Raw genomic sequence first — 12,379 nt, 5'->3', positions numbered from 1 at the left:
CTCCCTGAGAGAGCTCTGTGACACCCAGAAGCTTGGCTATTCCTGCAGTCACCAAGGAAGTAAAACCACCTCACCTACTTTCTGTCTCCTGGTATCCCAACGGTGGTCACTTTAGATGCCGTTTTATCAAAAGACGTGATTAATACCTGGCTAGCTAGCTGAGTTATTCAAGCCTGAGATATTCAAGCCCTGAGTTCTTCGAGCCTGCCCAGCGTGGTCCCACATAGGCTACCAGAGGTGTGGTCCTGTGGATGCAGAATTGGGTTCCAGCCCCACCTCTGCCGAGGGCTTGGGCACGCCACAGGTCCTCAACTGCCACTCCCCATCTGCAGAATGGAAGCAGCTCACAGAGTGGCTCTGAGGACAGATGCCAGCAAGACCCAGCAGATCCAGTGGGGCTGTTCTTATGTTCTGTTCACAAGTCTACCACTGCAGCCTGGCAGAGTGAGGCACACGTGCTGAGAGGGGCAGTCTGATGGCCCAGGTGCTTTTCAGCCTGAGCCATTCGCCCCAGAAGCACTTTGCGGGCCACTTGGCTGGCCTCTGGCTCTTTCTCCTTCCTTCCTCCCACAGCCTGCAACATGGCCGATGGATGGGGCTCCAGCAGCCAGGCTCCCTGCACCGCTCACTCCTTCTGCCTGGTGTTGCCCTAAGGAAGAGGGTGTTTGGCTCCTTCATTGGCCAGGGCTCAGCAGACTTCCTCCTGGATTGGCTCGGCCAGCCTGTCACAGACAGTTGCAGGTTGGAGGGCCTCCCACTTCAGGACAGGTGAAGTTTCTCTGCAACAGATTGGGATTCTTAAGGCTGCAGAGCACCTGGATTCCTCAAGACCCACAGGAGGCAGCAGGCGTGCTCTGGAGTTCCTCAGCGCTGCAGTGCCCCCAAACTCGTTTTTCTTCTCTGATTTGTGTTTCGCAACTCAGCCAGGTGGGAGTGGGGGAGCTTGGGCAGGATGACGAGCGCCGGGCTGGCCCTGAGCACCCCGGTTTCTGAGGAAAGTACAGCATTCACACCGCTCAAGCCCGTCGTGATGGCCAGGGAGCCGGCCGAGGACACCGCAGTCTTCGAAGACATCAAGCCATCGGGGCGGATCCTGGAGAGTTCACATGAACTGGCACCGGTAAGTAAGTGGGACTCCCCGGGATTGTGGGCAAAGCTCGGGTGGTCTGGAAGCTTTTCTCTTGAGCAAGCCAACAACTTTGTCTTTTTCATTGAAAGCTCTGGTGAGATAAATGAGATGGAAGTTGAGAAGGAGTGTGAGTTTTCCTTGCAGGAGTGGTGGAATGGTCTGTCAGTGAAGGGAGGGCGAGGCAGCCACACTCAGTTGGAGGCTGGTGTAATTTAAGACAGTTTGCTGAAGTTGCTGCATGTGGTTCGTGCCAGATCAGGATTCGGCCTGGCATAAAAGTGTGAATCTCCTGTGGACGTGAAAGGGAGGTCTGAGTGGTGTCCTACAGACAGGGCCAGGTACTCCGTTGGCCCTGGATGAAAAGGAGAGCTTTGCTTTTCAAAAATCTGGTTGTTTGGCTTTGGTCTTGTTTGTGTTGCATGATGGCATAAAGTTCCTGGAAGAGGCAGATCTGTGCTGGGCAGCACCAGGTGGGAGACACAAGAACCACAAGGGGCTCTGAAAAGTGGCTGCCTAGAGTCTGCGTTGCTTGTTGTGCTTCTGGAGAACAGCCTGGGCTTTGGCCCAGTGCCGGGGGGGGGGGAGGCATTTCAGCGATTGCTCTGCAGGGCCTGGGATTACGTGCCACTCCTCGCTCCTTGTGTTGGAGCTTTTGTTTTTGAAATCACTGGAATGGAATTCTCCTTGAAATCCTCCAGTTCTGTGGCTTTCCCACCAGCGGCGGCCAGAGAGATAAAGCTGTGGATAAGGGGGTGAAGGGAGCCAAGTGACACATGGCCACACCTGAAGGCAGAGGGCTGCTTGTTTCTCCTTCCAGTTCAGTTGCAGAGATTGCAGAAGGGGCACTGGGAGGGAACCCCACTCTTGAGAAGGTAAAACCCTAGTTGGGGGGGGGGGAGATTGCAACATTCCAGCACAAGTTTCCCGATGACTTCAGTGCTCCAGGATGGGGGAGGGAAAATCCTAGTGGGCCTCACCTTTTTCAGTTGAAATTCAGACACGTGAGAGGACAATGAACTCCCCCCTTGGGTGTGAAGGAAGGTGATGGTTCTCTGTCCTCTGAACAGGAATTGTGCAGTGTGTCACAGTGTGGCTACACAGAGAGAGATCCCACCCAAAGAGAACCTGCCCCCCCCCATGCTGACCTTGCCTAATCTGTCTCCAAACACCCAGCAGCTCATGCTGCAGATTGTAAAGTAAGGCACTCTGACTGAGATCACCCGGATTGCCAAGAGACATTTTTCCAGGCTTCTAAGATCTGGGGCCATTGCGGCATGATGGCCATCACCAGGGCTTCCTCTGGTAGCACGTGGTATGTGGAACTCCTTAGCACTAGAGAGCCGTTGGCTGGAGATCTCTGCCCACTTTCTGATGGCAGCAGAAAACACCTTCTTTTGTGCCTTTGGGGGGAACTGGGGATTTATGAGTGAAGATGTCTGCTTATACTCACTTTGTTTTGTAAGCCACCTCGGATACCTCCCAATGGGCAGAGGAGAGGCGGGATAGAAATATTTCTAAATTTTAAAAATTACGTTGTGGGCGCCCTTGAAATGGTTCCACCAGGCAACTGTCGTCTCATGTCTGTGTGGATCCTCCTCATCAGGCGGTCTTCTCATCACCACCGTGGGCATTCCAGGAAAGAGGTGCTTGAGGCTGGAGCAAAAACCAGCTGAAACAGATCCATTCTTCCAGGTGTGAGGTCGCAGAGATACTGAAATTATAGCTGGGATCAAATCCACCCCGTCAACATTTTTCCCTTTTGTGAATCAGCAGGGGTAATGTTGACCCCACCCAAGCTGGACTCTTGCTTCACATTTGCAGAGCGTGTTTTGGGAGAACCGAGCTCTTGAGCCAATTCTGTTTTCCTATTTGACGTCTCAAAGGCTTCCTCCATTTTCTTCTGCGAAGGCAATGCAGCATCTCAGCTAATGATTAACCTCTAGGGCAGGCCCTCCCAGCGCCATCTTGTTGGCGGTGTAGAGACAGCACCAATGTTTAGCACTGTGGGGAAGGCAAGAAGGGGAGCCACACTGAGGCTGGCAAGCAACCGAAGTGCTGCAGACTCTGAGCAAGGAAGAGGCTCCAGCCAACACCACTCAGGAATCCACAATAATCTGAATCCCCACTGAGGGAGCAGATCCTTGCGGGCCCCTCACACCACCTCTCCTCTGGGTCCCCTTGCCCTGCCTGCACTGGAGGAGGAGGAAGGGTCAATCCCTGCCGTTGTCCTGTCTGGAACGGAGGCACCAGGTCTTTGCCCAGGGCCAGCCTTAGAAGCTGGGGGGCCCAATTGGAAACATGTTTGGTGGGGCCCAATGGTCACGGTCCATTTCAAAATAGAAACAGTATATACAAACACTACTGACTAGATTAAAATTGTTGCTGTTATAAAATGGGCCATGTGGTGTTAGGTGTCTGTTGCAATGTGTTGTGTGTGTTTGACAAAATGAGATTACCCCAGTGTGGGGGAGCCCTTAGGCACAGGGCGCAATAGGGAGCAATTGGCTTAAAGCTGGCCCTTTCTTTGCCCCTCCAGCTCACAGTCTGCCGGGTGGCCGTTTCTTGAAGTAGAACATGCTCAGTTCCTGCTATGCAGAGGCTTTGCTGAGAACTGGAAACGGAAATCAGGGCTGAAACCAGAAAATGGAAAACTCTCTCTGAGCCTGGCAACCCCCCATGTTCTCTGGAGTCCAGAAAGGGGGTGGGCAGAGGAGGACAGATCTGAGGCCCTGGCACTCCCCAGAAGTGGCAGCTGGTTGTTACCTCCATCTGCCCAATTCCTTATTCTTGGAATTTCCTGAAAGGCCTAATCAGGAGTATCTTTCAAAGCCAAGAGAGGGCCCTAAACTCCTTTGATCTCTACAGTGTGGAGTTTTCTCTACCTGCCAAGCCAAGTAACCTGGGAGACAGACAGGTGGATTTGTTGTTGCAAAAGGCATCTAAGTGTGTTCTTTGGAGACTCTTTCAGCCAGCCTGGCATCCAGGAAGCTGGACTAGATGGGCCTTCCATCTAGTGACCTCTCCAGTTGCAGGACATTGTAAGGAGATGTTATTTATTTGATCGTAAAGCAGAAGAAAAATAAACAGGACTCAGAATGAAGGCTAAGAACTTGCATCAACGCCTTAGAGACTGAATTGCTTGGGCCTAGACAGGGAACAGGGGCCTAGATGGGGGGAAGCAGCCTAGACCAGCAGCCTGTCCAGCTCTGGACAGTCAGTGGTTGTCCAAGGAGCCTCCACTCGTGAAGATCCATGTGGTGAACCTGTTCTGCTGCGGCTAGAAAGAACGCGGCTTTCCCAGTGATTCTTCCTGCTAGGACTTCCTGCTGAGGACTCCGATTTTGTCTCGGTTTGAGCAAGGAACAGCGCTGGCGAGAAAGTCTTCCTGAGAGGGTCTCACTTCCTTGTCAACAGAGCCACTCAACAAATACCAGGATATGTTCAGCACCCAACATCCGGCTGGCCCTGACGCTGGAGCAGGGAGGACCCCCACAACCATTCCCGACTGCTGTGCCCTCCTTGTGCCAACAGAACCTTGCGTGGGGAGGCCCCCCCCCACTGCTAGTCACCCATCTCTGTGAGACAGCTTGCTCTCCCGTTGCACTGAACTCTCCTCAGCCCACTCACTTGGGTGCCTGGTGCCCTTTGCCCCGGCCTGTTGTGTGTCACTTCCCCGCTTGGGACATGCGTGTGTGTGCCTGTGCACACGCTCCCTTCTGTGATGGTGTTGGCTGCTCTTGGTTTGGTGCCAGTCAGGATGAGATCATGTTCAGAGGGCTCAGGTTCCAAGCACGTTTACGAGAGCAGGAACACGTAGCCACGGCAGGCACAGGGGGAGGTGAGCCACACCTTCTGTGCTGGGTGGGGGGAGCCTTCCTGCTCCTCTCGCTGCTCCCGATGCCCTGAGAGGGAAGGAGAGGGTAGAAGCGCCCCAAGCCAGAACGGGCAGCCATTTGGACTGCAGCTTGAAATGCCTTTGCCTCCTTGCACGAGCCAGTTAGGTCCTCTTATGTGCAAATAGTCCTTTTACGAGCACTGATCATGAAGACCCCTTCCCCCAAGGACATTCTTTGATGAGCGGAATGCAGTGTCCAGAGATGGGGGAGAGATCCATGGTCGTCCGTCCAGTGACCCATGGCCTGGATGCTGAAGTTGTTGATACCCCAATGAGACACATAAGAATGCAGAGCAGTTTCCTCTTTAGAATGGCAGCTTCAGAGGGGCGCCTGGCTTTGTGCAGATGGAAAATGCCGCACGCAGGGCACCTGGGCATCTCTCAGACACCTGCTCTCTGGACTCAAGATCCTGCCTGGATCGAGATGGAGTCCAGTGAGCCCAGCAAGCCACAGTGGCACCTTTTGAGAGGAAAGGACAAGGCTGCTGGGGGTGGGGGTCTGAGCAAGAGAACCTGACAGTTACCTGTCCTGGTGGAGCAGTCTGCGGTCCTATAACCTGCTGAGCGGGCCGCGAAGGCTCCACGGAGCTCAGTCCAGTTCCCAGCGACTGGCAGCAGGTGCCCAGGATGTCAGGCACAGAAAGGGGTCTCTTCCAGGCCCAACTGGAGAGGACGCTGGGGTGACATCTGGGCCCTTCTGCAGGTTGAGCCTCTCCTGCTTCACCCCACCCCAAATGAGGGTTCTTGTGCAGTGCAGCCCAAAATCCCGCTGGGGGAGGAGTGTCTCAAGGTGCTCTTGTTGGGCTTGGACCTGCAGGCAGTCAGAGTTCCAAGAGGAGGAATTGAGGAGAAGAGGGGTGCCCGCAGCCTGGGTCAGCCATTCCTCCCTTCCTCAACCAGCCTCAGGGCCTGGACTTCCAGGCAGGCAGAGGTGGAAGGAGGGCCACTTGTGGCAGGTTGGGCCTCCTGGAGCCAGTTTCCCACAACCAGCCTGTTCTGTGGACTCCGCTGGATGCTGGGGGGGGGGCACCTGTCTATATGCTGCAAGTCGCCAGAGGAGAGGAGAGGAGAGGTGCTTTCTGGCTGCAGAGGGGTCCCTGCGGGCCGGGGCACTGAACCTTCTGGAAGGAGAAGAGGAGCCATAAACCACCACTGGCTGGGGCTGAGGTCAATACCAAGACTGAGTGATCAAATATTTACCCTGGTCAATATTTTACTAGAGAGACAATAAAGACTGACATTGAGCCAAACCCAAATGAAATCGTGTTCCATTTTTAAAAATCTGAAGCAGTTGGCAGAACTCGACAGTGCCCCTCCCGCCAGCCCTGCGTTCCTTTTCCTTTGTGATCAAAACGGTATCTCTTTCATATCTCTGTGGGTAGCGCATGTGTGTGCACGTGAGAGAGAGAGAGAGAGAGAGAGGTGCCTTGCAGGGGTTTTCTTTGCACTCTCCCCTTGTCCTTCATGCCTCTGCCCCAGCAACGTACCTTGTTCCGCCTGCTATCTGCTCAGGGCTTGCTATAATCGGGAGCGATCAAAGGCCGGGATCCTCATTTATACTGGATAATCTGCCAGGAATGTTTGGACAGAGAGGCTCGTGGGTGCCTTGGTATTCTCATGGCCTGGGCCCTGGGACAACCCAGGGGGGTTTGGAAAAGCAGGAGGTGCCCAAGGAGGCAGCTGGGCTGCACCCCCAGGCTGGCCTGGAACCCGTCCACAAGGGCCGTGCGAGAGCACCCCGGGCCAAGGGCTGCCTCCTCGGCTGCTCACTGCTCCTTCTTCAGGCAAGGCCTTCCCACTGCTTTGGCCCGGGCTGTCCTTCGCCTGCTCTCCCAGGCCGCCCCTGTGTGCACCTTGGCTTGCGCTTTGCTTTCACCCCCCTCCCACAGCCCCTCAAGCAGGTCCTGCTTCTGGTGAGCAGTCCCTAAGAGCTCCCTGGGGCAGAAGAGTCTAATATGGGGTGTCCATGCCCGGAAGGATGGGTGAAATGTGGGGGAGACTCATCGTTAGATGTGAAGTCCACACACAGCGTTGAGCTGCCTGCTCTCTGCCAGCAGGCCACAACAGGCAGCTTAGGGCAGCTTTGGGCGCTTCTGAGCAGGAGCCTGGGGGAAGAGTCTTCTGTGGTGTCATCCCAAGATAAGGAAGGGTCAGGATTGCAGGGCGCTGGGGAGTCTGCCCTTGGCACCTCCCTGCCCAGGAAAGTGGGCCACTTGGGTATGCTTGGCATCTGAGCCCTGAGGGGGCTCCCTGGTACTGCCTAGGAGGGATTTGCTTGTGCATTTGAAAAGAGCTGCTGGGAAAGACCCAGCAGCGCCAAGGGAGGGTGGGAAGGAGAGAGGCGGCTCCCCACAAAGCGCCTTCCAGAGAGGAGTGTGTTCACCAGCGGAGTGGATGACTTCATGCAGTGCAGATGCCGGGCCTGCCTCCTGGGTGGAGACACTTGGCTGCAACTGATGAGTTGAAAAGTCCTTCACAGGTGCAGATTCAGGCCCCTTTGGATCCCTACTGAGGGACAGTTTTCAGGACCGCCTTCTCCAGGCAGAAGGAGCTTCTTCCCCACTCCTCATTTTGGTTGTTCCACTTGAAAGTTGATTGAGGGAGGCAGCTTCCTTCCCACCTGTGCTCTTTGGTGTTTTGACTTGCAAATCAGCCACACAATTCACAGGCACCTGCACGGGGAGGTGCTGTGGGCAGTCCTCCTGAGTGGTCCAGGTAGCCCTGTGCAGGTAGGCCCTGCCCAACCCTGGACACATGCCCAGAGGCGATCTGGGGAGGCTTCCAGCCAAGGGGAAAGCAGCAGGAGAATGGCCCCCCCCAGACACTTCGTTTATTCCAGCGCTGGTTGTTAGTCAGCTGCTCCTTCCTCCCTTGCTCTGCTCCTGCTTGATCAAAGTTATCTTTGGAATGAAAAGGGTCGTGCCGTGTTTCAGAGGAGGTGGTGCGGACATCTCAGCTGACAACTGGCTCACCTCTGTGAGAGCCATGCTCTTCTCTCACCTGCCTCTCTTCTGCCTCCTCATTCCAGGTCCCATCCGAAATGGACAAGTACCTCTCTGGCCAGGCGCCCTCCGTGCTGATGGGGCCAGACAGGAAATACCGCCGGGAGAGCGCTTCTGTGGTGGACGAGTATTTCTCTGCAGAGAAGTCCCCGTCGGCCCCATACAGTGTGAACATCAATGTGATCCTGCCAGACACCACGCACCTGCGCACAGGGCTCTACCGGCCCACCAAGCCCCTGGTGCCCTTTCCTCAGGTGAAGGTGGAGCCTGGCACCAGCTTTGCTCAGCCCTGTTCCTCTTCTGCGGGGGCCATCCAGACCCTGCCGGATTTCACCAGTGTCTTCAGCATGCCGCAGTCCGTGGCAGTGAACAATATCTTTGTCAAGCAAGAAGTGCCCCCCGAAATTCCTCTGTCTTCGCAGCCAGGCCTGCTGTATCCATTGCCGGTCGGCAGCAGCGGTGGGGAGATGACCACAATGGCACACTCCACGTGTGGCACCACTGCCAGCAGCGCCGTCGGCAGTGCCGCTATGTCCACCAGCAGCCCCCTGCTGGACTCCAGACCGCTCCCCAGGAGGCCAGGAGGGCAGGTGAAGCCATTCCCAGCTGCTCCCCAGGGGAAAGGCAACCTCCCCCTGCCAGGACAGTTCTATCCCACGCCAGGAGTCCACTTGCCCCCCTCACCCCCCAACTCACAGCCTGGCAGTCCCGAAAACCAGCCTGAGCTCATCAACACGATCTCACCTCCTCCACCATATGAAGCTGCTTTTGGACTGAAACTGGCACAGCCGGGTCAGGTCGCCCCACTTGCAAACAGCCTTGGGACCCTCTCCCAGGGGCACATCATCTTGCAGACGCCTAAATACAACCGGAGGAACAACCCAGAACTGGAGAAGAGGAGGATTCATCACTGTGATTACCCTGGTAGGGGCACAGGAACCATTTTGCAGGCATTTGGCTATAGATGTGGCTGCCAGTGGGTTTGACATGCCAAGGCGTCTCAGTGCTGTACGCTGTGTTTTTTCAGCAGAGCCTTAGGAGCTGTGGGGCCCAAGGCTAAGGCCCATTTTATATCCCAAAAGAAAGAGATATAAATTAAATGTATTTTAGACTATATCTCTGTGGTAGAATGGAAAGCAATCAAAATGTGAGCTTAAAAGGTAGTTAATGAACCAAACGGATTTAAGCACGTTTTAATATAAAATTGCAAGCCTAAAAGTAAACAAACAAAATGTGTAGATTACTTCTGAAAAGGAAATAGTTACAAAACCACTTGTCTGAGTGACTGTGAAATGATTGAGTACAAATAATAATTTTATTTTTTTATTTGTACCTTAGAGTGAGGGGCCCTTAGGCCCAGAGCCCAGTTGGGAACAATTGGTCCAATTGACTTAAAGCCGGCCCTGTTTGCAGCGTCTCCTTTTGACCTAAAGAACAAAGCTCTTTCTAAAACAGAGCGGGCCAAATGACTGGGAGTGAATGAACGCAGCCTACAGCAGAGGGAAGAGCCTTCGGCCGTTTGTGTGTGGGGGGGAGGGTCCTTTGGCAGTCATCCTTGGCATGAGAATCAGGATATCACAGGCATGTCTCTGGGTTCCTCTGCAAACAGTTGGCTTGCTTAAATCACCTCCAGTGAACAGTGCGTAGCGCAGACAGGCCCTCTTGGTTAACTTTGAGCTTTCCAGCAAAGAGGGGCTGCCATGAGGCTGAAAGGAGAAGCCTCCCCTCCCTCTGCTGCAGCGGAAGCCCCGGAGCACCACCCAGGAATGCAGCTCTCAGGCCTGTCCTCCTGCAGGCCTTGAGGCTTTTCTTGTTCTCGGCCAACCTTGGGAAATGTGTGCTCCTTGAGACTGGGCTGGGAGGAATCACGTCTCACGACATCCCTTTGTTCTTGCAGGTTGCACAAAAGTGTACACCAAAAGTTCGCACCTGAAGGCACATCAGAGGACTCACACTGGTAGGTGCATGTTCCGCAGTGAGACATCTGGTGGGGAACGAGCTTGGTCAGAAATACTGCACTTCCCAAGTGAATGAAACCAGCTGTTTTGGTCCCAAATAAAAATGTTGCAGGGGAGGGGGACATTTTGCCTGGTTCCTAAACATAAGGCTTGTCTCATGGAGGAAGGAGGCTCTGGGTGGGATGCCAGCCCTGGTCCTCAATCCATGTGTCCGGCTCTGCTGCTAGAGCCATTCTCTGTTTCAAGGAGGAACTGTGGCTCAGTGAGGAGTCCCTGCACGCATGCAGAGGGGTCCGGTTCTCACCCCAGCAGCCTCTGCAGGTAGGGCTGGAAGAGACTCCTCTCTGCCTGGAAGCCTGGAGCAGGGCGTGTCAGACTCTGCTGTGAGAGGGACTGGAAAAGTAGAGGGCGCTTTGTACAGGCTGCAGTTTGATCGGCAGAGGCGATGAGCTGCTCTGGATGGACTGAATCGCGCAGTCCTGCGCCGTCACTCATCCGCAGGAGGTCCCACCCCTTGCCGCAGAAGCCTTGTGAGATTAAATCTATAACTCAGCAGCCGTGGGTGGGAATGGGAGTGGCCGTTGGAGCCATTGTTTGTGGCTGCCCTGCCGTGCTGCCCCGGGAGCAGGAGCCAGGTGGAGACACAATGCCAAGGGCCGGCTTCTCGCCTGGAAGCCAGCCTGGTAATTGTTTGGAATGGAGAGTGAACCTGCCGGGGACAATGGTGCTTCCTGCGTGAGGCGACTATCACCTTTGTCTTTGCACCAAAAATCACCTGCAAAGGGAGTCATTTGCCACCTCCACGTGATCCTGAGGGAATGGTAAAGTTCTCAACAGGCCAATGGTACGTGGAGCTGACACTCTGCCTTAATGGAGCTGTAAAACCCCATCCCCCCACCCGTGGCCAGTGTGCCCTGCACATGCCAGTCCCAGCCAGATAGGGATGTGCTTGGCCCTGCCTGGGCGTGTACCTGTGTGAATGTGTGGCTCTGCACAGGAGGCAGGGATGGTTTTCAGGCCGTACCTGAGGCCATGAGGAACACCAGAGGCACTGAAGATTACATGCTGCTGCTGTTGCGTGAGTGCCAGTGAGGCATGTGTCCCGCATCTGGCAAGATCTGGCTTCAGCTCACTGAGTCAAGGTCACTGAGCCATCTTAACAAATCACCCCACATCTCAGCCCAGACTACCTCACCGGGTGGTTATGTGGAGTCTCCCCCACTTCACATGCCCCACAGATCCTCAGAGCTCTGGGAGCTGTGCATGAGCAACACTGGGCTTGCCGCTCCCCTAGTGGCAGCCTCGCCATTCTGCAACGGGCTAGTGCACAGGAGACCTTCCTGGAACAGGGATGGCTTTCTGCAAGGCTTTCAGCCTGCTCTGCAACCCAGGCCCCTCCTCCCCTCCCAGTCCCTCCCTCCCAGTCCTGCAGAACTGCCCTGACAATATGCAAATATTTGGGGGTCAGGAAAGGCCAGGCTTGTGTGGGATGCTGCTGCCTGCTTGCTCAGGGGCCACACAGGGAAAGGGACTGGGTTTGGGAGGGCCCTGCGTGGCCAGAGGGGGGTGCTGCAAGGTGCGCCTCAGAGGAGTCTGGTGCGTAGAGCCCAGAGCCCCCATGTGCCAAGCACAGAAAGTAGCCTTGTTGTTTGGGGTTATGTTTGCCCCTGGGGGAGGGGCTGGAGAGCAGGCCAAGCGGCTGCATTTCTGCCCTCACTGCGGTTCTTAAACCGTGAACAGCAGTTTCTTTCCCGGGGCAGAGCAGTGGGGGGAGTTGCTACTGCACTGGTGAGTTCTATGGCAAGAACAGCTGCCCACGTCCCCCTGGGTGTATGTCAACAGGGTGCAGGTGCCCTAATGACCCGTTTTCTGCTCTTTCTTCCAGGAGAGAAACCCTACAAGTGCACATGGGATGGCTGCGACTGGCGCTTCGCGCGCTCGGACGAACTCACCCGACACTACCGCAAGCACACGGGGGCCAAGCCGTTCAAGTGCGCGGCCTGTGGGCGCTGCTTCTCCCGCTCCGACCACCTGGCGCTGCACATGAAAAGGCACCAGAACTAGGGCATGGAGCTGCTCCGCCTCTTGCCTTGTACATAGGAGCCCCCCTGCACTGTGAACAAACCACCCCTCGGCTGGCTTGGCTCCCCTGACTCTGCCCCCTGCCAGGAAGATCAGTCCAGAGTGGGAAAGACCCTCCTCCTGACCCAGGAGCTGCTTCCTCATCTCCAGCAGGCATGTGATTTGTTGTCCCACCTGTCCAAGGCTCCTGGGCTTCCCTCATCTCCTTTGTCTCCTTGGCACTAATCAGGTTGGCTGAGCTTTGGCTCCATGGCTGCAGGAAGAGTCCTGTTGGAATTCTTAGGGAGGCCTCGGCCTGCTGGTGAGCAGTGGG

At 55.4% G+C, this 12,379-nt stretch overlaps 1 protein-coding gene across 1 annotated transcript; it reads left to right on the top strand.

The window, feature by feature from the left end:
• Positions 1 to 952: 952 nt before the first annotated feature.
• On the top strand, positions 953 to 12,048 carry LOC136663181 (Krueppel-like factor 5). The gene is made up of 4 exons (XM_066640162.1): positions 953 to 1,120; positions 8,053 to 8,950; positions 9,924 to 9,983; positions 11,870 to 12,048. The coding sequence occupies exons 1-4, from the start codon at positions 953 to 955 to the stop codon at positions 12,046 to 12,048; spliced, it is 1,305 nt and encodes a 434-aa protein (XP_066496259.1).
• Positions 12,049 to 12,379: the final 331 nt, after the last annotated feature.

The sequence above is a fragment of the Tiliqua scincoides genome, chromosome 12 (genome assembly GCF_035046505.1).
Source record: "Tiliqua scincoides isolate rTilSci1 chromosome 12, rTilSci1.hap2, whole genome shotgun sequence".
NCBI lineage: Eukaryota > Metazoa > Chordata > Lepidosauria > Squamata > Scincidae > Tiliqua > Tiliqua scincoides.
This window is presented reverse-complemented; position numbering and strand designations above follow the sequence as displayed.